At 44.7% G+C, this 26,312-nt stretch overlaps 1 protein-coding gene across 1 annotated transcript in view; it reads left to right on the top strand.

The window, feature by feature from the left end:
• The window catches only part of LOC140188818 (uncharacterized), a 408,483-nt gene that overhangs the window by 306,974 nt on the left and 75,197 nt on the right, over positions 1 to 26,312 (top strand). The window contains exon 2 of the mRNA XM_072245467.1: positions 8,177 to 8,184. Within this exon, the coding sequence (XP_072101568.1) occupies positions 8,177 to 8,184 (8 nt within the window). The remainder of the gene's footprint in view (positions 1 to 8,176; positions 8,185 to 26,312) is intronic.

The raw sequence follows: 26,312 nt of genomic DNA, 5'->3' as shown, positions 1-26,312 counted from the left end.
CGTGTCAGTCACTAATACGGAAGAGTGTATTAGAGTTTAGCTCAGAGACCCAGACTGGGGATGTAGAGGTCAAAGATGTTGGGGAAGGGACAGAGTCAGTCCTTTTGCACCAGATACACTTACAAAGCAACCTGATCTCTGGACTAGTCACGATCGGGGTGAGGTCCGAATTACCGATGAAAGGCGTGGAAGTCTTGCTCGGTAATGACATCGCCGGGGGAATCGTGTTCCCAGTCGTGAGATTGACAGGTCAGCCTGCCAGCAGTGAGGCCCCGCCCATGGCCTCACTGGTTCATCATGGGGCTGCGGTGGTAAATTTAGCTGAGACGTTTCTGCCAGTCTTGTACGAGACGGGGGTAGAAAATGAAAACGAGTGAAGTGAGACAAGAGGTAGTGAGGGAGCTGGGACAGACGTAGCAGTAGCCAGGAAAGAATTTGTGCAGACGCAGGAGCGAGGCGAGGGGCTGATGGTTTCGGCAGAGACAGCTCTCTCTGACACAGCTCTAACAAGGGAACTAGTAGGCTATTGTGTGGAGGAGGAAGTGCTAAGGAAGAAAGGGAAATCAAGTACAGTACCCGTAGATGAGGAGTGGGGGGTGGTGCAAAAGTGTTATGGGGATGAGGTTTTTAACATGGCCCACGAGGTACCCCCCGGTGGAAATTTTGCGGTGCTGGAGGAAACAGTTGGTGGAATCGTGAAAGAGATTTACCTGCTGCCCAGGGGGAAGAATGTTATTGATCATGACCGACGCGAACTGAGACGGTCACCGGCTTTTGATATGCTAACAAACCTAGTCGGGGTTAGTGTGGAAATCAATGAAACTAGGGGCCCCCTGATAAAAGAAAAAAAACATTTTGAAAAGATTAGTATGGGATCGATCAGATGGGAGAAGGCTATTGTTTTGGTCAGGTCTACTGATAAGGTCTCTCCCTTAATCTCCAAACAAAGCAACTCTTTAGGAGTAATTAAACGACTCGCACCCGTGTGGTTGATTGCCCCGAGGCAATGCAAAGAACTGGGACGTTGGGTGATGTCTGTTACAATAGGTTAGCCTAGCAAACAACCACCATATATAATGAGTAATACAGTGACTAAAGGGCTGATGAACACAGAGGTGTGTATTGGCAATTTAATACGGCTGTCTGAAGCCAGCTTGATAGTGAACCTTGAAAAAAATGAATTCGGCCACACGAGGGTCACTTACCTGGGAATTGTGGTGACACAGGGGCAGCTGGCAGCGATGCAAGCTACAGTGCAGGCTATCGCTGACCTCCCAAACCCGACAGACAAGAGGGCCCTCAGAAGGCTCTTGGAGATGGTGGGGTAATGTAGGAAGTTTTGCAATAACTCTGCGGTCAATACCCCTCCCCCTCCTACTAAGCCCTTGCGAGAGAAAACTGACTCAGAATGGGACGACCCTTGTTATTGTGGCCCGGGACAAAACCAAATGAGAGGTTACATTGATCGCAATTCATCAGTGTTTTTGGCCACTATGAAGTTTGCTGAGTGGGAGCCTGGTCTAAGGGATTATTAATAACACATGTAAAAGGAACAGAAAATGTGATGACTGTCTGTCAAGGTATTGACAACTTCAAATTCTCTGTATTAGCCAAATAGCTGATAAAGATTTATATTTGTGTGTGTATCAAATAATGTATTTATGTTTGTAATTTTTACCTCCCGGTAAAAATCCTTAAAGGGGGGACGTGTGACAAGAATACAGACAGATAAGATGTTAGCTGTCCTGTGTGATCAGCAGTCGGTCTGCCACCTGTCTTCAAGAGAGAGATAAGGAATACAATGAAACAGGATCTGGAGATGTGTAATGAAGGGACGGGAGAGAGAGCTGTCTGGAGCGGCTCCCCCTTTGAACCCTGAACTGTTTGAAGTGATGGACAGGCGATACCCCAGCAGGGGGATAACAAGGGACAGGTTCGCTAAGGCAGGACACACACGACACCCGAGATAACGAGACCCTGGAGGCGGTTCGCCTCTCACGAGTCGGTGGGAAGTACCGGAAGCGCACAGGGTGGAAAGGTACGAGCAGGGGGTTTGGCAAGGGTGACTACTCCAAGACTCAAAGCACAAGTCCCTTCTCCAAACAACACAGCTCTCCAAAACATCGAAGCTCGCAAACCTCTAAACTAGATCTTGGAGGATCACAGACACTAAACTGTTTATATCCCTAAACGCAAATGATTCAGTGTCATGGAAACAGAATCGGCCCAGTAAAATTCCAGCGCCCCACAGCAGAGAGTTTAATAAGTAGAAAACAAACATGGCGGGACCACAGGATTCTCCAACATCAAGAAGTTGGGCTGTTGAAGGTATATCCATGGTATAACCAATACTCACTCTCTGCATAGCACAAGCCTCTAAACACACACACACACACACACACACACACACACACACACACACACATTAGACAGTACAAACACAGTCAGGACATATCTATACGCACAATGAACGCTATCAATGAAGTTCTTCACTGATGCGACACGCACCCGCTGTAAATAAATCTAGGTGGTACAGTGAGAAATCTAACCTGCTCGCATTCAGCACTATTGTTCACTGGTAGAAGCAAGTACAACCCCAGCACTTCATGGACAGAAATCAGAGAAACACTGACGTGTTCATACAAGCAATCACCTGCCTCACACTGGGTGTCTTTCAGGAATAAACCAGAAATCTCTTGACATGACCTGAAATTCACAACAGGCATATCTCAAGTCTACACATGAGACATAGTTTTATGAAAATTTGTAGTATTGTTTCCGCATGGATTTAAGGCCGCCCTACTTGCGAAATCGAATTAGTTTCTCCAGCGAGAGAGGTGTAACTTGTGGAACGCAACGGGGATCATTCCATCCCTTCAATGTGGCACTGAGGGCAGGCTGAAGGGTTCATAAAAAAACACAGTATAAGGTGGAGCCCTGGAATAGGGAACGCAACTCATACAAAATGCTGGAGGAAATCCGCAGGTTCAGTCTGTAACCATGGTGTCAATGTAACCATGGTGATCCAATGTAGTCAATGTTTCGACCGAAACCTGCATCAGCATGATCCAGCCCTGGTGCAGGTTCCATGGCTGAATCGCTTGTGTTTAGGGATAGGGATAGTGCAGTGCCTGTGACCGTCCGAGATCAGGTTAGGAGGTTTGCGTGTTCTGATGTTTCGGAGAGCGGTGTTGGTTGGGTCAGGGACTTGTGCTTTGAGTCTTGGAATAGTCACTCGCAAGCAGGACAAACGGTAGACACCAGACTTAAAGTGTTCCACCAGTCCTCGACGTTCGGGGTTCAGCGCTGGGTTAGTAACCATAACTGGTTAAAAATACGGTAAGATCAATACAAAATCCTTCTATGTCTGTATGAGGCCAAGGATAGTGAACGATGGTGCACCTTTATTGCTGCTCCTAACGCCATTGCTATTATAGGCAGTAAGTCATGACTGCGATGGGGCTGTACTACAGCCTACCAAAATGACAAGGAGTGGAAGAAACATTTTGACAGCGCATGGGCAAACATAAAAAAAGCAAATGTACTTGGAGTGGCGACTTTAATTTTCCCTGGAACTCCATTAGTGTTGCCCACAAGTTCTTTGAACTTACCGCTCTGACCTTAAGGAGAGAGCGTCTGATATTCTATCTCTTAGCCGTCGGTGAATGATACCTATACTGTACTCTACCCGATTTAGGACAGTCATTGTTTTGTAAACTGGTATCAGGAGTCCTCCTGATCTTGCCCTGCTCCAGAGCCCGCCATGACATCTGCTTCTCTAAACACCCCATCAACCTGGACAGCCATTTTCAAGAAGCTACAGACTGAGATAGTAAGATGCCTCTATACGTCAAACTGTAAAACAAGTTGTATTATTAGCATTGTAGTAACACTTACCATTTGTTCTCCGAAGAATCAATAACACAGACTTGTGCAGAAAAACCTCATTGTCTGCCCATATCTGCAAAGGCATTATCAGCCACAAACTTAGAATTTCACACAGACGAGAACATCTGCAGATGCTGGAAATCAGAGGCAATACACTCAAAATGCTGGGGGAACTCAACAGGGCAGTCAGCACCCATGGAAGAGGATAAACAGTGGACTTTTCGGACCGAGACCTTTCGTCAGGAGAGTACTGCACCCATCCATGTCTTCATGCACGTCACAGACCTCCAGAGAGCATATACTCAAAGGAACAGTATTCTCTATATTCAGCGGAAAACTCACATCTGAAACATATAATCCAGATGTGTGCCTTTGTTAGTGATAATTTCTCTGTTCCTCAGAATTCACACAATATTTCCATCAGCCCTATGCTGACGGTTGCTCTGTTAGAATTTGTAAACATTGACACCACAGCAGCAGCCTTGCCAACCTGCGGCACCACACCTGTAGCACAGGAGGACCAAAATCTGATCGTCATAATCTCTGCTATTCCAATCTACCTTGCTAAGAACACGTCCGGGCTTGTTCTGAGAGTTATTGACTTGTTGGTTTGTAAAGATGCAGAACAAAATTGTTTCCCTCTGATACGTTGCTCTCACCCGCTTCAATCAGTTTCTTACATTCCCTTCCCCACAGCTCAACGTTCCTGCTGCACGATTCAAGAAGGTGACTGCTGGTCTACACCTTAGCACCTCATGCTTGTACTGATCGGAGATGCATTGACGCCAATAATTATGCGGTGTTATCTGAGACTATTGATTTCAGCCTTGATTATATTCAGCCTTTCTAGCACAACAATGCGCCCCAAAAATAATAACTAACATCAAGATTAACCAGATACTGGTTAATTATTACACAGTTGCCTTCACATCACGCTCTTAATTACCAAACCCTGATAGAATTGATGACTCTTACTGACAGGGGGAAACATCTTGCATTCAGTAATTCTGCCGTTTCACTTCCAAATCTTTATGTCTCCATTGGAACCGACCCTACTCTCCTTGTCTATGCTACCCCCCCCCCCCACAGCCAACTAACATACTTATAAACAGTCCAGTCTGTGTGCGGAACTCACTGTGTTGCAGATATATCCTTCCGGAGGACGGCAGATCAGACCTGTACACAATACTCAACGCGCGTTCTGACCAAGATTCTTTTAAAGTCGTGCTATATTTCAAGTTTTATGTTAACCGTCTAGATAGCAGAATTAATGGCTTTGACACACTGTTTGCATTTACAATATACAACCAATTTCAAATGAGTGGAGGGGGCTGGGGGAGAGGGTGTCGTTGGAGATCTAACTTTGTTTTTTTATCATTCTCTTTATGAGATGTTCTTCGGTTTCGTGGATATCTGCGGAGACCAAGAATTTCAGGATGAATAAAGTATACACTCGCTTATATTATGTGGAACCCTTGGTTGATCCATTGAACAAACAGTGGTTTATTGTATTTACATTAAATGCAGTGAACGGTGTAATAGATAGGGGGTCCTAATGAAGGGACTGCGCGAAGACGTCGTCTGTACTCTATCCAACAGATGCTGCCTGGCCTGCCGAGTTCCTCCGGAATTTGATGGGTGTTGCTTTGATTTCCATCATCTGCAGATTTGTTTCTTTCTGTATAGACAATCTAAGGAGTCATTTCCAAGTATTCTACTACTTATGTCTCAGTAATATTTGTTTACTATGTATTTATGCATTATTTGCAAGCTGTATTTTCTTTTGCTCATTAATTGTTTGTCAGTCTTTGTATGTAGTTTTTCATTTTTTTCTATTGTATTTCTCTGTTTGACTGTGAATACGTGGTAGAAAATGAATATCAAACATTATATTATATAGTGACAACTGCATAATTTGATCACGAAACGTCGTTGAACAAAGAGTATATGGAATGCGCTACCAGAGTAAGAGCTAGGTGCAGTTACAATTGCGAAGTGTAAAATAGCATAAACGGGGATATCGATAGGATGGCCGGATAGTCTGTTTCCGTGCTGTAGGTTTAGTTGAAATCGGCTCTTTTTTATGCCTTTAATAGGGTTTTCAGCTTGCCTAAAATTGTAGCTTTTATGAATACACAATTTTCATTTTTAACTCGTATACTTTCAGAATATATGGTGTTCGTCTCCAACTACTGTTGGAGAACAGGTATAGAAGTTACATAACGATTTGTCACCTTTTCATTTTTCATGGGCTATGATTTTGGCAACTGCCACACATCTGATTACCGTGCATCTTTTGATTGATTCTTTGTAATTCAGGCTAAACACTAGAACACACCTTAAGACAGGATTGGACAAGATTTTTTTTATTTGACCTACAGGGTTAAATTGCAACTGGCACAAAACGTTAGTGGTGAGAGAGAATTTAAGAAATTGGCTAAACAAAGTAAAATCATCGGGATCAGCGTTGCTGATCATGCCTAACTGAATACAGATGGCAAAAGGTCAAAGGTCTTGCGGGACAGAAGACTTTTCTTGGAACATTCACGTTCGCAGATTTGGTGATCTGTAAGTTTAGTTTTGCCCATTGGTACGGTGGGTAGATGTATTTATTTGCAATCAAAAAGGCTGAGAGGTGAATCGAAGGAGAGTCATTGAAAATAATAAGAAGTGACTGAGTTGAAAGTCTGATCAGGGATATTTTCCCAGGGCGCAAATGGTTAATACAGGGGTGCAAAATGTTAACGTGATTGAAGTATGTGATCCAATATATAATAAAAATTTGCAGCAGATTACAGGCTCATCATGTTGTGCCGACCATCTAACCTACTCTAGATACTTCCTAAAATGTCCCTTGCGTATAGTCCTTTATTTTTCCAAGCTCCATGTAAATATTTAAGAGGCTCTTAAATGACCCTGTTGCATCCGTTTCCACCAATCGGCAGGGCTTTCCGCACCCACCACTCTCTCTGAAAAACTGACTCTTGACATCCCCTCGGTATATATTTCCAAGCAACGTAAAAGTATGGCCCCTTGTGTTAGCCATTTCAGCTTTGGGGAAAAAAAAAAGACTCTGGCTATCCACACGACCAATGCCCCTCGTCATCCTATGCACTTCTGTCAGGGAACCTCTCATTCTCCGTCGTTGCAAGGAGAAAGGGCCAAGTTCACTCAACCTATTCTCAGAAGGTACGCCGTCCAAACCAAGCAACATCTTTGGTAAATCCCCTCTCAAATCTATCATGTATCTACATCCTTCCTGTAGTTCGGTGACTAGAACTGAGCACAATTCTCCACGTGGGGTCTAACCAAGGCCTTATATGGCCGTAACATTACCTCAGGGCTCTTGAACCCTGTCGCACGGTTGATGAACGCTAACGCACCACACGCCTTCTTAACAACACTGTTAACCTGCGCAGCAGCTTTAAGTGTCCCCTCGACACGGAGACCAAGATCTCTGAGATCCTCCACACTGCCAAGACTCTTACCATGTCAGCGACTGTTCTTTATTTTTCTTTCTTTTAGAGATGGTCATTGATGTGTGCCTGTAATGCGCTGCCGAGTTTGTCAGCAGAGGCAGATACATTAGGAAACTCTAAGATAGGCGCACCGATGATAGGAAAATGGAGCGTTATGTGCGAGGGAATGGTTAGATTGGTCTTGGAGTATGTTAAAACGTCGGCGAACATCCTGGACCAAAGACCCTCGACTTTTCTGTGATGTTCTATGATGTACGTTCAGTGTGTTCGCCTGTGGCAATATGTAGTCTGTCGTGTACAAGGCGTGTGTGGTGTTTATACAGTTTGCACGTTCTCCCTGTATCTAGGTGCATTTTTCCCCTGATGTTGCGGTCTCACACACATTCCTACATTTAATCGAGTCAGTGCGTTAATCGGCTACCGGAATTTCCCCACTCCCAGTGGGTAGATCAAGCGTGTTTCTCGGTCCCGGCGGTGGGCGGGGGGGGGGGGGGGCGGTGGTGGGATGGGGGTGAGGATATGGAATCACTGCCGTAAATGTCAGTGGGGGTTGGATACAGAAATCCACCCACCCTACAGGGGTGGAGAGCAGGGTAAGTGGGGCAGCTAATTGGAACACATACTTAAAGTGAATAGGTGGTTCTGCCGTGGGGACTGAGCATCACAGTGCAGTGAAACGGAACCCATTGGGTCATCGAGCCCGCACAATCCCTTCACACTGCTTCTGGCAATCCTATCAAAAACATCTTGGATTCTCGCACACACGCAAGCACGATGGGTCATTAACAAGCTGGAGGGTGAGGAGCCAGAGGTCGTGGTACATATATGTACCAATGACATAGGTAGAAAAAGGGAAGAGGTCCTGAAAGGAGAATATAGGGAGTTAGAAAGGGAGTGAGAAAAAGGACCGCAAAGGTAATAATCTCGGGATTACTGCCTGTGCCACGCGAGAGTGAGAGTAGAAATGCAATGAGGTGGAGGATAAATGCGTGGCTGAGGGATTGGAACAGGGGGCAAGGATTCAAGTATTTGGATCATTGGGACCTCTTTTGGCGCAGGTGTGACCTGTACAAAAAGGATGGGTTACACTCCAATCCTAGGGGGACCAATATCCTGGTGGGGAGATTTGCAAGGGCTACTGAGCTGACTTTAAACTAGAATGGTTGGGGGTGGGAATCAAATTAAAGAGTCTAGGAGAGAGGAGGTTATTTCACAATAGGGAGATGGGAACAAGTGCAGAGAGACAGTGGGGGGGGGGTAACATGAGGATAGAGGAAAAAAGTAGTCAGGTGAAAAGTAAATGTGGCAGGCCGGCAAATCCAGGGCAAAAATCAAAAAGGGCCACTTTTCAACATAATTGTATAAGGGTTAAGAGTGTTGTAAAAGCAAGCCTGAAGGCTTTGTTTGTCAATGCAAGGAACATCGTAACAAGGTGGATGAATTAAAAGTGCAGATTGTTATTAAAGAATATGTTATAGTTGGGATCACAGAGACATGGCTCCAGGGTGACCAAGGATGGGAGCGCAACATTCAAGGATATTCAATATTCAGGATGGATAGACATGAAAGAAAAGGAGGTGGGGTAGCATTGCTGGTTAGAGAGGAGATTAACGCAATAGAAAGGAAGGACATTAGCCGGGAGGATATGGAATCGATATGGGTAGAGCTGCATAACATTAAGGGGCAGAAAACGCTGGTGGGAGTTGTGTACAGGCCACTTAACAATAGTAGTGAGGTTGGGGATGGCATTAAACAGGAAATTAGAAATGCGTGCAATAAAGCAACAGCAGTTATAATGGGTGACTACAATCTACATATAGATTGAGTGAACCAAATTGGTAAGGGTGTGAGGAAGAGGATTTATTGGAATGTAGGGCGGGATGTTTTTTTTGAACCAACATGTCGAGGAACCAACTAGAGAGCAGGCTATTCTAGACTGAGTATTGAGCAATGAGGAAGGGATAATTAGCAATCTTGTCGTGAGAGGCCCCTTGGGTAAGAGTGACCATAATATGGTGGAATTCTTTATTATGATGGAGAGTGACATAGTTAATTCAGAAACAAAGGTTCTGAACTTAAAGAGGGGTAACTTTGAAGGTATGAGACGTGAATTAGCTTAGATAGACTGGCAAAAGATACTTAAAGGGTTGACGGTGGATATGCAATGGCAAGCATTTAGAGATCGCATGGATGAACTACAACAATTGTTCATCCCAGTGTGGCAAAAGAATAAATCAGGGAAGGGAGTGCACCCGTGGCTGACAAGGGAAATGAGGGATAGTATAAATTCCAAAGCAGAAGCATACACATTAGCCAGAAAAAGCAGCTCACCTGAGGACTGGGAGGAATTCAGAATCCAGCAGAGGAAGAGAAAGGGCTTTATTAGGAAAGAGAAAAAAAGATTATGAGAGAAAACTGGCAGGGAACATAAATCTGACTGTAAAAGCTTTTATAGATACGTGAAAAGAAAAAGATTGATTAAGACAAATGTAGGTCCCCTACAGACAGAAACAGGTGTATTGCTTATGGTGAAGAAGGACATGGCAGACCAATTGAATAACTACTTTGGTTCTGTCTTCACTAAGGGGGACATAAATAATCTTCCGGAAAAAGTAGGGGACAGAGGGTCTAGTGAGATGGAGGAACTGAGGGAAATAGATGTTAGTAGGGAAATGGTGTTAGGTAAATTGAAGGGATTAAAGGCAGATAAATCCCCAGGGCCAGATGGTCTGCATCCCAGAGTGCTTAAGGAAGTAGCCCAAGAAATAGTGGATGCATTAGTGATAATTTTTCAAAACACTTTTGATTCTGGACAAGTTCCTGGGGATTGGAGGGTGGCTAATGTAACCCCGCTTTTTTTTTTAAGAGGGAGAGAGAAACCGGGGAATTATAGACCGGTTAGCCTAACATCGGTGGTGGCGAAATTGCTAGAGTTAGTTATCAAAGATGTGATAACAACACATTTGGAAAGCAGTGAAATCATCGGACAAAGACCTTTTCAGAATGACAGGCAGTGACTAGTGTGGTACCGCAAGGCTCAGTGCTGGGACCTCAGTTGTTTACAATATATATTAATGACTTAGATGAAGGAATTAAATGCAGCATCTCCAAGTTTGCGGATGACACGAAGCTGGGTGGCAGTGTTAGCTGTAAGGAGGATGCTAAGAGGATGCAGGGTGACTTGGAGAGGTTAGGTGAGTGGACAAATTCATGGCAGATGCAATTTAATGTGGATAAATGTGAGGTTATCCACTTTGGTGGCAAAAACAGGAAAACAGATTATTATCTGAATGGTGGCCGATTAAGAAAAAGGGGATGTGCAACGAGACCTGGGTGTCATTATACACCAGTCATTGAAACTGGGCATGCAGGTACAGCAGGCGGTGTAAAAGGCGAATGATATGCCAGCATTCATAGCAAGATGATTCGAGTACAGGAGCAGGAAGGTATTACTTCAGTTGTACAAGACCTTAGTGAGACCACACCTGGAGTATTGTGTGCAGTTTTGGTGCCCTAATCTGAGGAAAGACATTCTTCCCATAGAGGGAGTTCAAAGAAGGCTCACCATATTGATTCCTGGGATGGCAGGACTTTCATTGGAACTCGTTGGAATTTAGAAGATTGAGGGGGGATCTTATTGAAACGTATAAAATCCTAAAGGGATTGGACAGGCTAGATGCAGGAAGATTGTTCCCGATATTGGGGGGAGTCCAGAACGAGGGGTCACAGTTTGAGGATAAAGGGGAGTCTTTTAGGACCGAGATTAGGAAACATTTCTACACACACAGAGTGGTGAATCTGTGGAATTCTCTGCCACAGGAAACAGTTGAGGCCAGTTCATTGGCTATATTTAAGAGGGAGTTAGATATTGTCCTTGTGGCTAAAGGGATCAGGGGGTATGGAGGGAAGGCTGGTACAGGATTCTGAGTTGGATGATCAGCCATGATCATACTAAGTGGCGGTGCAGGTTCGAAGGGCCGAATAACCTACTTCTGCACCTATTTTCTATGTTTCTATGTTTCTAAGCGGCAATTAACCTCCAAGCCCAAGGTTCCGTAGCATGATCCTGGAGTGCGGAGGGTGAGTCGGCCCAACTCGTGGATTTTGTTTCAAGAAGGTAGGATATGAATTATTTAACGTAAAACATATAACATAGACACAGAACAATACGGCCATTGGAGTAAGCTGTTCGGTCCATTGTTTTGTGCCAAACTAATTAAACTCGTAAATAAGTGTCTGACTAACTAATTCTGCTGCAAGAACCTCCCTAATGAAATGATGAGAGAGGCACAGAGTAATTGCCGACAAATATCTTTATTATGTCAACGGAAGAACACATGAACTTACACAACCGAATACCTGTGTGCACACCTACTACCTTTTCCTTCCCTACCATGAACAGTCAAATAATATAAACGATAATACTATTGAGATGAATCTATGCTGCTGATCAACTGCTCCTGGTAGACTTGTTTCAAATCTCCATTCCGTGGGACATCTCATATCCACGATGGAGAATCACCACAGAGTCATCATTGCCAGCACTCACGAAGTGTACGGTTTTATATTCATTCCTTACCAGTTGAAATTTTGCATGTCAGTTTCAATAGCTACAGGTCATGTGTCAGACCTTTAACACCTTTTTAACTGGTTCTACTCCCAGCCGGTATTTCTCTTCTCAGCTAGCAACAGCCGGTAACTTATGGCTCTTGGTACTCAATCAGCCACCAGCTTCAATCACACAGGGCAAACACAGACCTTAACAGTCACAGACCTGCATGTATATGCAACCAAAGAGCACCTTAGACGTAACTTTTTATTTGGAAATGATCCCTAATTCTGCAAATAACCCGAAACGTAATTGTGTCAACTTTAAAACACTGATCAAGCCAGCGAATTTAGCTCACAAAAAAGAGAAAACAGATCCATAAAATGCCAGTCACCATCTTCTTCCACATGGCGAGAACAAAGTAAATTAGTCAATCCGCTTCCACTGTCCCTGATTCATTCGAATTGACTGATTTATTGATTGTAGTTCTTTATGGCCAACAATCCCTACTGTCCAGGCAATATCCCTATCACTCAATTTCCTCCACGTTCTGTCTAACAGCCACTTTGAACGCCTCTATCGCATCTGCGTCATCACCACTCCTGTCAGCGTATTGCAGGCACTCATTACTCGTTGTGTGAAAAGAAACCAGGCACACACAACTCATTTGAAATTAACCCCTCACAACTTAATTCAAACCCTTTGATATTTGATATTTCCAGTTGGGAAAATATACCAACTGCCTCCTCCATCGACTCCTCTAATAAGCGAATGAACTTCTATCAGTTCTACCTTCTGCCGCCGACACTCCAGTTACTCCAACTCCTCCTTGTTATTCATACCCACTAAAACCAGAGTCAACCGGGATTACGTGGAATCCTGGGGTACCGCGAGACATCGTGATTTAAGAATAAATAAATAAATAAACAAACAAACAAACAGACAAACAAACAAACAAACAAATAAATAAATAAGCAAAGGATTCTCTCGGCCTGGTATGCAGCGCACAGGAAGACCGTGTTTATTCGCTTGACTCCATTCTCAGTTTTTGACGTGAGGTAGAGGCCATTGATAATTGCTTCATGATGTAGTGTAGAGATCGAAATGCGTTTTCCAGTATTGAATGGACTTGACAGAAAACAAAGAGTAGCGATTAACGGGTCCCTTTCGGAATGGCAAGCAGTGACTATTGGGGTACCGCAGGGTTCAGTGCTGGGACCGCAGCTGTTTACAATATATATAAAAAATTTAGATGAGGGAATTAAAAGTAACATTAGCAAATTTTCTGATGACACAAAGCTGGGTGACAGTGTGAAATGTGAGGAGGATGTTATGAGAATGCAGGGTGACTTGGACAGGCTGGGTGAGTGGGCAGATGCAGTTTAATGTGGATACATGTGAGGTTATCCACTTTGGTGGTAAGAACAGGAAGGCAGATTATTATCTAAATGGAGTCAAGTTAGGAAAAGGGCGAGCACAACGAGATCGAGGTGTTCTTGTACATCAGTCACTGAAAGCAAGCATGCAAGTACAGCAGGCAGTGAAGAAAGCTAATGGCATGTTGGCCTGCATAACAAGGGGAACTGAGTATAAGAGCAAAGAGGTCCTTCTGCAGCTGTACAGGGCCCTTGTGAGATAACGCCTGGAGTACTATGCGCAGTTTTGGTCTCCAAATTTGAGGAAGGATATTCTTGCTATTGAGGGAGTGCAGCGTAGGTTCACAAGGTTAATTCCCGAGATTGGGGAACTGTCATATGTCGAAAGATTAGAGCGAGTGGGCTTGTATACTCTGGAATTTAGAAGGCTGGCAGGGGATCTTATTGCAACATATAAGATTATTAAGGGATTGGACACGCTGGAGGCAGGAAGCATGTTCCCGCTGATTGGTGAGTCCAGAACCAGAGGTCAGAGTTTAAGAATAAAGGGTAGGCCATTTAGAACGGAGTTGAGGAAAAACTCTTTCACTCAGAGAGTGGTGGATATATGGAATTCTCTGTCCCAGAAGGCTGTGGAGGCCAAGTCTCTGGTTTCATTCAAGAAAGAGATGGACATAGCTCTTAAAGATAGCGGAATCAAGGGTTATGAGGATAAAGGCAGGAACTGGATACTGATTGTGGATGATCAGCCATGATCACAGTGAATGGCGGTGCTGGCTCGAAGGGCCGAATGGTCTACTCCTGCACCTATTGTCTGTTGTCTGTTGTCTATTGTCCATAAAGACCACCTCCACCTCACCTGCCGTTGAACCCCCTGACTTGTCCAGGGTTCCAGCGGAGTACCAGGACCTGGGACACGTGTTTAGCAAACAACCCGCCTTTTCCATGCCACCACACCGACCATACGACTGTGCTATCGACCTTCTTCCCGGAGCTCCTCTACCCACCAGTCGGCTGTATAACTTGTCCCGGCCAGAGAGGGAGGCAATGGAGGGTTACATCAGTGAATCTCTGCGCGGCGGGCGTCATCCGACCCTCATCCTCCCCGGTCGGCGCAGGGTTCTTCTTCGTGGGGAAGGAGGATGGTTCCCTACGTCCCTGCATCGATTACCGAGGCCTAAATCATATAACCATAAAGAACAAGTACCCACGGCCTCTGATAGGTTCTGCGTTCGAACCACTTCACGGAGCCACCATCTTCTCGAAGCTGGATCTACGAAGCTCCTGCCATCTGGTCCGAATAAGGGAGAGCGACGAGTGGGAGACGGCGTTCAATACCCCTTTAGACCACTTCGAGTACTTGGTCATGGCTTTTGGCGTCACCAATGCCCCTGCCGTCTTTCAAGCCTTGATTAACCATGTACTAAGAGGCTTTATTAACCGCTTTGTGTTTGCCTATCTCGATGACACCCTAAACTTTTCCAGCAATCACCAGCAACATGTTCATCATGTTCGCCAAGTCCTGCCGAGGCTGCGGGAGAATAAATTATTTGTAAAGGCGGAGAAGTGTGAATTCAACGTCCCGTCGGTCAGCTTCCTAGGTTATATCATCGAGAGCGGACAGGTGAGAGCTGATCCCGAGAAGATCCGGCCTGTGGCGGAGTGGCCCAAACCTTAGGGGCGCAAGCAACTCCAGCGGTTCCTGGGGATTGCGAACTTCCATGGCCGGTTCATCAGAGACTACAGTGAGCTGGCGGCTCCCCTGACCCGACTTACCTCACCTGCCACACCTTCCCTTTGGAACTCCCAGACGGAATAGCATTCGCGGAACTAAAGAGGCGTTTCACGTCTGTTCCCGTTCTGATTCAACCGGACACCTCCTGTCAATTCATTGTGGAGGTTGATGACTCCGACTCCGGGGTGGGAGCGGTACTGTCCCAACGTTCGGGCCCGGATGAGAAACTACATCCCTGTGCCTTCTTCACTCGCCGACTGTCTCCCGCTGATCGAAATTACGACGTGGGGAACCGGAGCTACTGGCGGTCAGACTGGCGTTGGAAGAATGGAGACACTGGTTGGAGGGGACGGAACACCCTTTCATCGTCTAGCCAGACCATAAGAACGTTAAATACATAGAGATCGCCAAACGCCTAAATTCTTGCCAGGCCCGTTGAGCATTATTTTTTGGCCGGTTCAGGTTTACCTTCACCTATCGTCCGGGGTCCAAGAACAGGAAGCCCGATGCTCTCTCCCGTCAATACGTTTCCGAGGAGGACCTTCCCAACCCCGAGACCATCCTTCCATCATCCTGTGTAGTGGCTGCCCTCAGCTGGGAGATCGAGCCCAGAGTCAAAGAGGCCGAACGGATTCTACCTGACCCAGTCATCGGACCTCCCAATCGCCTCTTTGTACCTGATTCTGTCCGATCGCAGGTGCTCCAGTGGGGGCACACCTCGTTTCGCCTGCCACACGGGAATCGATCGGACTCTGACCCTTCTGAAGAGGCATTTCAGGTGGTCCTCCATGGACGCCGACATCCGTTCCTATGTCTCTGCATGTTCCGTCTGCGCCCGTGGAAAAGCCTCCCATCGGCAACCTGCGGGATTGCTTCGTCACCTGCCTGTCCCTGGTCACACATAGCTCTGGATTTCGCCACCGGGCTACCCCCTTCACGTGGAAACACTGCCGTACTAACTGTGGTGGACCGTTTCTCCAAGTCGGTACATTTTGTAGCCCTCCCTAAACTCCCTTCCGCGCAGGAGACCGCAGACCTTCTCGTCACCCACGTTTTCCGACCTCACGGAATCCCTTCGGATATTGTCTCCGACCGGGGACCTCAATTCATTTCGCAAGTTTGGAGATCTTTTTGCCTAGCCCTTGGTGCCTCAGTTAGCCTATCGTCTGGTTTTCACCGACAGACCAACGGGCAAAAGGAGCGTGTCACCCAGGAGTTGGAGGCGGCGTTACGTTGTATAACAGCCAGCAACCCGTCTACCTGGAGCAACCATCCCGCATGGGTAGAATATGCCCACAACTCTCTGGTCAGCACAGCGACCGGAAGATCTCCTTTTGAATGCTCTCTTGGTTATCAACCCCCGCTGTTGCCCGCCTAGAAAGAAGAGATTGCGTTGCCGTCAGTCCAGGCCCATATACACAGGTGCCAAAAAATCTGAGAAGACACACGCACGTCCATTCTTCGCTCAGCCAACCGTAATCGGAAAATTGCCGACCGCCATCTTACCCCTGCTCCTGAGTATCGACCTGGGCAGATGGTGTGGCTCTCGTCTAGAGACATTCCACTGAAGAACCTGCCCAAGAAGCTCGCCCCCACGCTTCCTGGGACTTTTTGAGGTTGAGAGCATTATCAACCCCTCGACAGTCCGGCTCAAACTACCTACGCCTATACGGATTCATCCTACATTTCACGTCTCCCAGTTAAAACCAGTTTCTGTCAGTCCCTTGTGCCCTCCGACAGAACTCCCTCCACCACTCCCCCGCCCCCCCCCGATCATCGGCGACCATCCGACGTACACCGTCCGGCGGTTATTGGATGTCTGCCGTTGGGGCAGGGGTCAACAGTGCCTGGTTGACTGGGAGGGAAACGGCCCGAAGGAAGGATCCTTCCTGGATTCCCCGCTCCTACATTCTGGATTCTTCTCTCATCCGGGATTTCCATCGGGACCATCCAGACAAACCTGGGGGATCGCCAGGAGGCTCCTGTTGAGGGAGGGTTACTATCATGGCTCCCTTTGGTTGTTCCCCTTTAATGCTCCTTTCTCCCTGATTATGCCCTAATTTCAGCCATTAGATTTCCCATTGCTGCTAGTTTACTTAATTACGGTACTCCTGGTTTGCATCAGAGACTGTGAAGTAAGTACGATGGCGTCTCTGCACAGGTCGCCAGTTTGGTGGTCTATTCTTGTGTGATGCTTCGTTCTCTTGTCCGCTTAGAACCGTTAGTTCTAAGTTTAGTTCCAAGTTCTGCTCTAGTTTCAGGATAGTGTCTGTAGATCCCGTCTCCTTGTTAAGATTCCTCCGGTTTGCTGTTCTACGTTCACGGCTACAACAGCATCCCCAACTCAGTCGGCGTGCCGGTGTCCTGCACTTGGGTTCTCCTCAGTCGCTCCGTGCAACAGTCTATCAATCTCTATATCTGTCACAGAGCAACAAGTGAAGGTGATGGTACTTTGTCTTCAATTATAAAGAAGGTAAAATTCTGTTACAGGAAGATAGTTTCAGTCAGCAGATAGGAGGAGAACCTTCAGGTAGAGGAAGAGGAGAAAAAGAGGGTGAAGGAAAGGACGGTTTATGACGGGAGCAGGAGTGTTTTATATACTCCAAGATCAGGCAGGTTTTTCAGAAACGGGAGACGGGTGTAACAGGTTTACCTCAAGCTTCAATGTAACAGGGCGGGTCGTAGGCTGCAAAGTGGATTTCTCTGGGACGGTGGGGTCAATGATGCCGTCGGGATTAGCTATAAACAGCTGTTTTGTAAATCTAAGACAACACAAACTACAGTTGATAGGACTCTGATGAAGAATTCCGGCCAGAAATGACGACAGTATATTTTTTTCCATTGATGCTGCCTGTCCTGCTGAGTTCCTCCAGCATTTTGTGTAAGGAAAAGAGTAAACAGTCGACTTTTCGGACAAAGACCCTTCATCATGAACTGATTTTGTGTGTGTTGTTTTGAATTTCGATCATCTGCAGATTTTCTCGTGTTTGTTTTGTAACTATTCATCATATTGTTTCCATTTACCCACATGAGGGGTATAGAATAGGGAGCATGAAGGCAGCTGAATTGTAAAACGTTACATAATTCATTTCGATAGTTTAATGAATTTCAAAATCCGATTCAGTGGGCATTTCACCGCATTCTTCAGTTCCTCTCGGAATTTTCTCTGAGTCAGGGCGTAAATACACGTGTTGGTGCAGGAACTCAGAATCTGCAGCATGTCCGCTGTGTGTTCTGTGATGTAACGGGGATCCGTGACAGAATAAACAAAACTCAACGAAATCCGTCTATAGATATAAAATACCACCAGTGTTGCCCACAACAATATGAAGCTACCGGTTATGCTGAAGAGCAAAACGATGGATTTGCGTCGGTTCTCCATTTCACGGTCGTTGTCATTCTCTCCACTCTTTTGTCCCCGGAGCCCCCTGCGGGCTCGACTGGCGGCTAGAATCCGCCTGACAGTCAGAATGTTGAATAGCAACATCAGAAAGAATGGGACGCAAGCGGTTAAAATGATGATACACATCTCAAATGCTGCCCATGAGGGAGAGTTTTTGAAGCTCGGTGTAGCAACACAATACCAGGCAACACCATCGATTACTTTTCCAGGCCCCAATGCAAAGCCACAGGGGACAGACAGCAAACATGCCAGCACACTCACTGTCCCGATAACCACAGCTGCCGTTCTCTCAGTACAGTATTTTGTTTTCAGCTTCTCACAGCAAATAGCTACAAATCGATCGACAGTGAAAGCGACAGTCAGCCACACTGAAGACACAGTGCTCGCAGAAATCAACCATTCGTCGAGTCTGCACACACGAGTGAATAACAGGAATGATCGGGGAAAATAAATCCGAGCAGTCCCCCTCAGCAGTGGATTCGAGATAACGACCAAGAGATCGGCCGCTGCCATTCCCACCAGGTAGCGAGTGACACATTTGGAGAGACCGCACTTTCCCCGGGACAGGATCACAATCGCCACCGAGTTCGCTGGAAGAGAGACAGGGAACAACAAGTTGAGAAAATACTAAGCAGAAACCAATGCAGCTGTGTGAGGGGATCATATAATATTTCCACTTTATTGTTTCATTTAGCAGTGGGAGGGTCGAAAGAGCGCGCAGAGCTGGCGGAGACAGAGAAGGAGTTCATACAGTAAAATATAGTCAATATGATCTGAATACGGAATTCTTACTGATGACAGAATGTGAAGTGTCAGCGGAAAGATAAAACTGGGTAACTACCTCCTCAGATTCAAAACTGGTAGGAACATTTTATACCGGCGTCTTCCGCGTCTCGTCTGGATTAAATGAATAAATCCGGACTCTGATGGCGGGATTCTCTCCATTAGACAATCATCAGCACCCATGGCGAACCCTAGCAGCGACAGAACAGATGAAGGACGGAAGAAAAACAGGAAATGCCGGAAAACTCTTCAAGGCAAAACAAACAGAATATGTGGAAAACCGTTTCTCCTCAGACTGTTCTCCTGACATGAGTGTTAACCGGTTCCTCTTTCCATACAAGCTGCTTGTATTTCCAGCATTCCCCGAGTTTATCACCTATTCCAGCATTTACCACCTCACTGACTTTACAACAGAACATTGACTGATTCCAACAGATACAGCGCAGTCTGACACAACCTCACAGACAGACATGACAGCTCCCACTGAATCCACCACAGGGAAACAGCGGAGAGGAATTCAATGTCCAGCAGCAAACTCGGTGCCGTAGTCAGACGCCTGTAGCGATGTCAGATGTCGATATAATGGAATGTATTTCACAGTACTGATGACTATAAAGTACCACATCACTTATGCTCATTGGCAAGGCAACGACTTCATTGTGCTGTCCATCAACTGTTCTGCATTCAGCCACATCGCAGACTCCTCACATTTGCTAAGTGTTCCCACCAGTCGATGGTTTGATTGTTGCCCCTCACTCAGACAACCGCTTACATACAAATGCAGATAAACAATTGATATATCTCTGAGGGCTGTGTAAATACAATATTTGAAAATGCAGTGCAGCTGCTAAAAGCCCAATAAAATCCCGTTAATGATCACAATCCGCTGGAAGAACTCTGCCGGGCCCACTCTTTTCCACGGATGTTTGTGGATTCGCTTAATTCCTGCAGCGGTTTGATTTTAGATCCAGATCCCAGATTCCACCTCTCTGTGGTCTATTCCATTCCTTAAATGTAGAACACTAGAAATGGACATGTGATAGTGGAAATTAGAGATAGAAACCATCACAACATTGGAATTAAACTTCATAATCCACCAATGGCAGCTGACACTGCGGCTTACCGGGAATTCCAAAGGCTGAAATAAAAGGATAGTAAACGTCTTCTATCCGCCAAATGACTGGATAAACCATTTCAGTGAGAATCTATGATTTCTGTTCCTCCTGAATTCACAGCTCCGACAGACAGCTGATCCATTCAAAGCGGCCCAGATTTATACAGGGTATTAATCTCCAGAGATGTGGTGATACATCTCACTAATTTTCTTAGTTACAGTAACTTGAACAAGCACTTTAATTCAGTTACAAACGAACATTTTAATTCAACACCATTGTCTCTGATGTAACTATTGCGCCGACTGAAGACCAATACATCAGAATTCTTGAGTTTTACATCAGTAGTGCCTCTGGTGCCAATGAGGCCTCCAGATGTAATTGTAAATACTGGGCGGTGTCACGGAGCAGCTACATTTACAGATTTCAGCTGTAAACGGAGACCACACTCTTCTACCCTCACCTTCTGTCCCTGCAGTTTCCCATTTGGTACCGTCGTTTATCCTTCTGCTCCTTACTCGTCACACACACACACACACACACACACACGCACACACACACACACACACACACACACACACACAGGAAACGATCAAATAAGCAGTTTGCTAATGTATAAACAGGAGAAAATCTGCAGACGATAGAAGTCCGAGGCAACACAGGGAACTCTGCTGAGTTCCTCCAGCATTGTGTGTGTGATGTTGCTCATGTAACAGTCTTTTCTGACTATCTCAATCTGCCAAAGGTCGAAAGAAACATGAGAAGAAATACGAAGAAATACGTCAATCTGCAAAAGATGGGCAGTCGGGTTAAATAATAAAAACAGTGCTCAAAATTGGGAGAGGATTAGATGAAGAATGGCTGGAAATGAAAGGGAAACAGACTAACATACGATACAAAATAGATGAGAGAGAGAGAGAAAGAAAGCGTCGCAGATAGACACACTGACTGAGAGACAGACAGACAGGTAGGCAAACAGATAGACAGAGACTAAAGCATAGCGTATCAGATCGTGATGTTTCTCGTGTATCTCCTCTTTTCTGGAGCAGAGTGGGAGTGTAGGGCTCATTCTGTACCCGTCAGTCTCTGGTACAATGTGACAGTGTGGGGCTCATTCTGTACCCGTCAGTCTCTGGTACAGTGTGACAGTGTGGGGCTCGTTCTGTACCCGTCAGTCTCTGGTACAGTGTGACAGTGTGGGGTTCATTCTGTACCTGTCAGTCTCTGGTACAGTGTGAAAGTGTAGGGTTCATTCTGTACCCGTCAGTCTCTGGGACAGTGTGAGAGTGTGGGGTTCATTCTGTACCCGTTAGTCTCTGGTACAGTGTGACAGTGTGGGGTTCATTCTGTACCTGTCAGTCTCTGGTACAGTGTGAGAGTGTGGGGTTTCCTCTGTACCCGTCAGTCTCTGGTACAGTGTGAGAGTGAGGGGTTCATTCTGTACCCGTTAGTCTCTGGTACAGTGTGAGAGTGTGGGTTTCATTCTGTACCTGTCAGTCTCTGGTAGAGTGTGAGAGTGTGGGATTCATTCATTCATTCTGTACCTGTCAATCTCTGGTAGAGTGTGAGAGTGTGGGATTCATTCTGTACCCGTCAGTCTCTGGTACAGTGTGAGAGTGAGGGGTTCATTCTGTACCTGTCAGTTTCTGGTAGAGTGTGAGAGTGTGGGATTCATTCTGTACCTGTCAATCTCTGGTAGAGTGTGAGAGTGTAGGATTCATTCTGTACCCGTCAGTCTCTGGTACAGTGTGAGAGTGTGGGTTTCATTCTGTACCTGTCAGTCTCTGGTAGAGTGTGAGAGTGTGGGGTTCATTCTGTACCTGTCAGTCTCTGGTACAGTGTGGGAGTGTGTGGTTCTTTCTGTACCTGCCAGTTTCTGGTAGATTGTGAGAGTGTGGGGATCATTCTTTCCCTCTCAGTGTGTGGTACATTGTGAGACAGTAGTATTCCTTCTGCAAATTCGAGTCTCTGGTACAGTGTGAGAGAATAGGGTTCATGCATTATTTTTGATTCACTTATGACTATGACCTTAAGACATGGGAGCAAGATGGTTCCGGTGAGGTCATCGTTCAGAATGGTAGCTGAAATCAACAGCTCCTCCAGAAAAACGCATATTCCGCCCCGTTGACCCATCAAGTATAAGATCTTTGGAAAATATCTGAATTGATTGGTGGGCCAGAATGGAGATAAAAAAATAACTGCAGAGCCTGTGGAAGAGAAAGGTGCAGATAAGGATTCTGGAAGAGATCGGGAAGTCCAAAAATATATAAAGCAACAACTCAATGATATAAAGTCAGAGCTCGCCAACGTCAATGAGAAAACAGCGGTGGCAGAGAGTGGAATTGAGAAGGTGGAAGACCGGGTGAAAAACGTGGAACAGATACTAAGTAAGACGATAGAAAAAAACATTAACTCAACAGGAAGGTAAAATGCTTGACCAGAAAGGAAGATCGCGACGAAAAATATCAGGATTTATAATGATCCCGAAGGAGCAGAGGGATTGTCGATGATGGACTTTTTAGACAAGCTGCTGCGGGAGGCGCTGGAGATTCTCCAGACGACGCAGATTCAAATTGAGAGGGCACATCGTTCGCTCGCCAAGCGGCCTCCCGGAGACAGACAAAGTAAATCGTGATCTATAGTACTTAAACTTCTTTGTTTAAGAGCAAGCCGGAGATTCTACGAAGGGCCTGGGGTAAGAAGAGGTTTTTTTGGAACGGGAAGTTTATATACTTCGTTCATGATGACCCCGCAGCGGTCCTACAGAAACGGAAGGAGTATTCCTAAGCGAAACAAATATTAAAGGAAAAGATTAAATTCCAAACCCTGCACCCTGCTAAACTGAGGGTATTTTACCAAGAAGGGATACGATTGTACCAGACGGTGGAAGAGGCTACTACAAACATGAGCAACAGAGGACTGTCCATTAGAGCCGTCAAACCAAGTGGGAGTCTGGCAGAACAGTTATCCCGAGCTGCTTGGGAAATAGTAAGAGAACCTAGAAAGCAGGGAACGGGAGCATGACGAGAGAAGGATATTAGGAAGAGACTGTCAGTTCTCCGAGGGCAGCCCTCACCTCCTCCAGAAGAGCCATAATATTTGGCTAACTTTAAAAGTGCTGATAATCTAAACGGAAGCAAAATAGACCTAATTCGAGAAATATTTGTTATAATGTGGATTTTATATTATTCAATTAAAAAAAATATTCCATTTTCCCCAGCTAAATGAGAATATATACATGGGAAGAATACACAGGGGAATCATTTCTGTGTAACGGACATTTATTTTTTACTTTTATCGATACTTCAACAGGGGCCATCAACCCACAGGTAGGAGGGGCTATCCCCCACGGCTAGAATTTTCTTCTAGCCGAACCAAGGGTCATCTAGAGACCCCAGCCTTGGAATCTAACCTTCGTTACTTTATTATCATTATTATTCGCGTTTCTTGTCTTTAATTTGTTCAGGGAGTAGATCGGTTCGGCTACTTTCTGCAAATTTTAATGATATACTAACAGATAAATACACATGGCTAAGTAGGAAGTAAAATTCATTTCTTTTCATGTCAATGCGCTGTTGAATCCAGTCAAGTGCAGCAAAACTCTATCAAAAATGAAAAAAAAAGAACAAGCCCATGTAGTATATTTACAGGAAACTAACTTAAGTGATAATGAGCATGGAAAATTAAAGAGAACGGGCTTCACTAGTTTGTTTTTCTCCTCATATAAATCAGGACATAGAAGAGGAGTTGCCACTCACATCTCCAGTAAGCTAAATTTTGAAACAGTATTCGAAATGGGAGATAAGGAGGGCAGATATGTTCTGGTAAGGGAGAATATAAAAGGAAATCCAGTTACTTTATTGAATGTATACGCAGCCCCAGGAAGTGATATCAGTATCTTACAGAAAATTTGGTAAGGGAAACAGAAGGTCTCTTGATATGTGGGGGAGACTTAGATTTACAATTACAACCAAAGTTGGACTCATCCAATACGAAAACTTTTGAAACAAAATCTTTACATAAGAAAGTTAACACTCTTTTTGAGGATGTTAGATTAATTGATATACGGAGGGACCTTTTCCCTGACAGAAGGGATTACATTCAATATTCTGCCCACCCACCCCCCTTTCCGTATATACCAGAATAGTCTATTTCATAACATTTGGAAAATATAAAGACAAAATATTCACCTGTGGAATTGGGACAATAGATGTAAGTGACCATGCACCTATATATTTATCAGTTGATTTTGACCTACAACCAAAGAGTACTATTTGGAAACTAAATGCAAGTCTACTCAATGACCCCTATTTTAAGGAACAGATTTTAAAAAAAGAAATTGGACTTTACTTGGAATTCAATGATAATGGAGAGGTTTCACCTCCCATTCTATGGGATACTCTGAAGGCTGTCTGAAGAGGGAAAATTATAGCAATATCTTCATATAAGAAAAAAAAGGAATAGAACATTAGAGGAATTACAAAATAAACTGAAGATCTAGAAAAAAAACACACAAATTAAGTTTGGCACAGGATGCACTAGAGGAAGTTAAACACAAAATAGGAATGAAATTAATAGTTTGGCTTCGCAAGAAATTAGCAAAAAATAATGTTTCTAAAACAGAGAGACTACGAATGTAAATCTAAATCTATGAAAATACTGGCGTGGAAACTGAAAAGAAAAAGAGATAACAGAAAATTCAATTCATAGAATTAGGGATCCAAGAACAAAAGTGGTTAAAAAAAAATAAGCTAAGTGAAATTCATGAAGCTTTTGAAATGTTTTACAAACCTCTATATTCCAAAGTTACAGGGGGAAACATAACCCAAGTTGACACCTTCCTGAATTATTTAGAATTACCTACTTTAAGCAAAGAACAAATTAGAAAGATGACTACTAACCTAATTGAAGCTGAACTAGAAGCTGCAATTACTAGGCGCAAATTAAGCAAGTCACCAGGATCAGATGGATATACGGCAGAGTGGTATTTGGTCTACGTGACACAATTATTAAAACTATACAGGCACTATACGACAATCCTACTGCCAGGGTTAAAATCAATGGATATTTATATAATAGTTTTACCCTAGAAAGGGGCATGAGGCAGGGTTGTGCATGGTCACCGCTACTCTTCGCATTATATCTGGAACCATTAGCTCGATACATCAGACAAAATGAAGGTATCAGGGGAATTAATATTAAAGGGCAGAACATAAATTGGCCTGTTACGCGGATGTCATTTTGATCTATCTAGGGCAACTAACAGACTCTTTACCTAAACTGATGCAATCCTTTGAACAAAATGGCCAATTGTCAGGATACAAGATCAATATAGATAAAACCCAACTACTTTCATCTAACTATAGCCCACCAAGAGAAATTAAAAGTAGATATACTTGGGCGTTGCAAACAGAGTCCGTCAAATATTTGGGCATCATTATGCCAAAAGCTTTGGCAAAATTGTCAGAATGCAATTATCAGCCAATATATATATAAAAAAAGGAAAATATAACAAGGTGGATCCTAATTCCTTTTCTTGGTCTCAGTTCAAGAATTGAACCTATTAAAATGAATATACTGCCAAGACAACTATATCTCTTTCAGACCCTACCGTTAGAGATTAACCAAAATCAATTCAATGAATTGAACAAGATGCTATCAAGATATACATGGCAAGGTAAAAGGCCTTTTGTTCGTCTCCAAATTTTGCAATTAGCCAAGGAAAAGGGAGGATGGGACCGACTTTCTCTTAGAGATTGTTATTTTGCGGCACAGTTGAAAGCTGTGGTATGCTAGTGCAACCCATCCTATGACGCTCAATGGAAAAATATTGAGGAGAGGATACTTTCCATCCCCATACAGGCAATTTTGGCTGATAACAACCTACAAAGTTACATAGATAATATTAACAACCCGTGGGTGAAATGGACTCTTAAAATATGGAAAACTATTTTAAAAGAATATAAACTAGAGATAGACATTGCAAT

This window comes from Mobula birostris, chromosome 28 (genome assembly GCF_030028105.1).
Source record: "Mobula birostris isolate sMobBir1 chromosome 28, sMobBir1.hap1, whole genome shotgun sequence".
Lineage (NCBI taxonomy): Eukaryota > Metazoa > Chordata > Chondrichthyes > Myliobatiformes > Myliobatidae > Mobula > Mobula birostris.
This window is presented reverse-complemented; position numbering and strand designations above follow the sequence as displayed.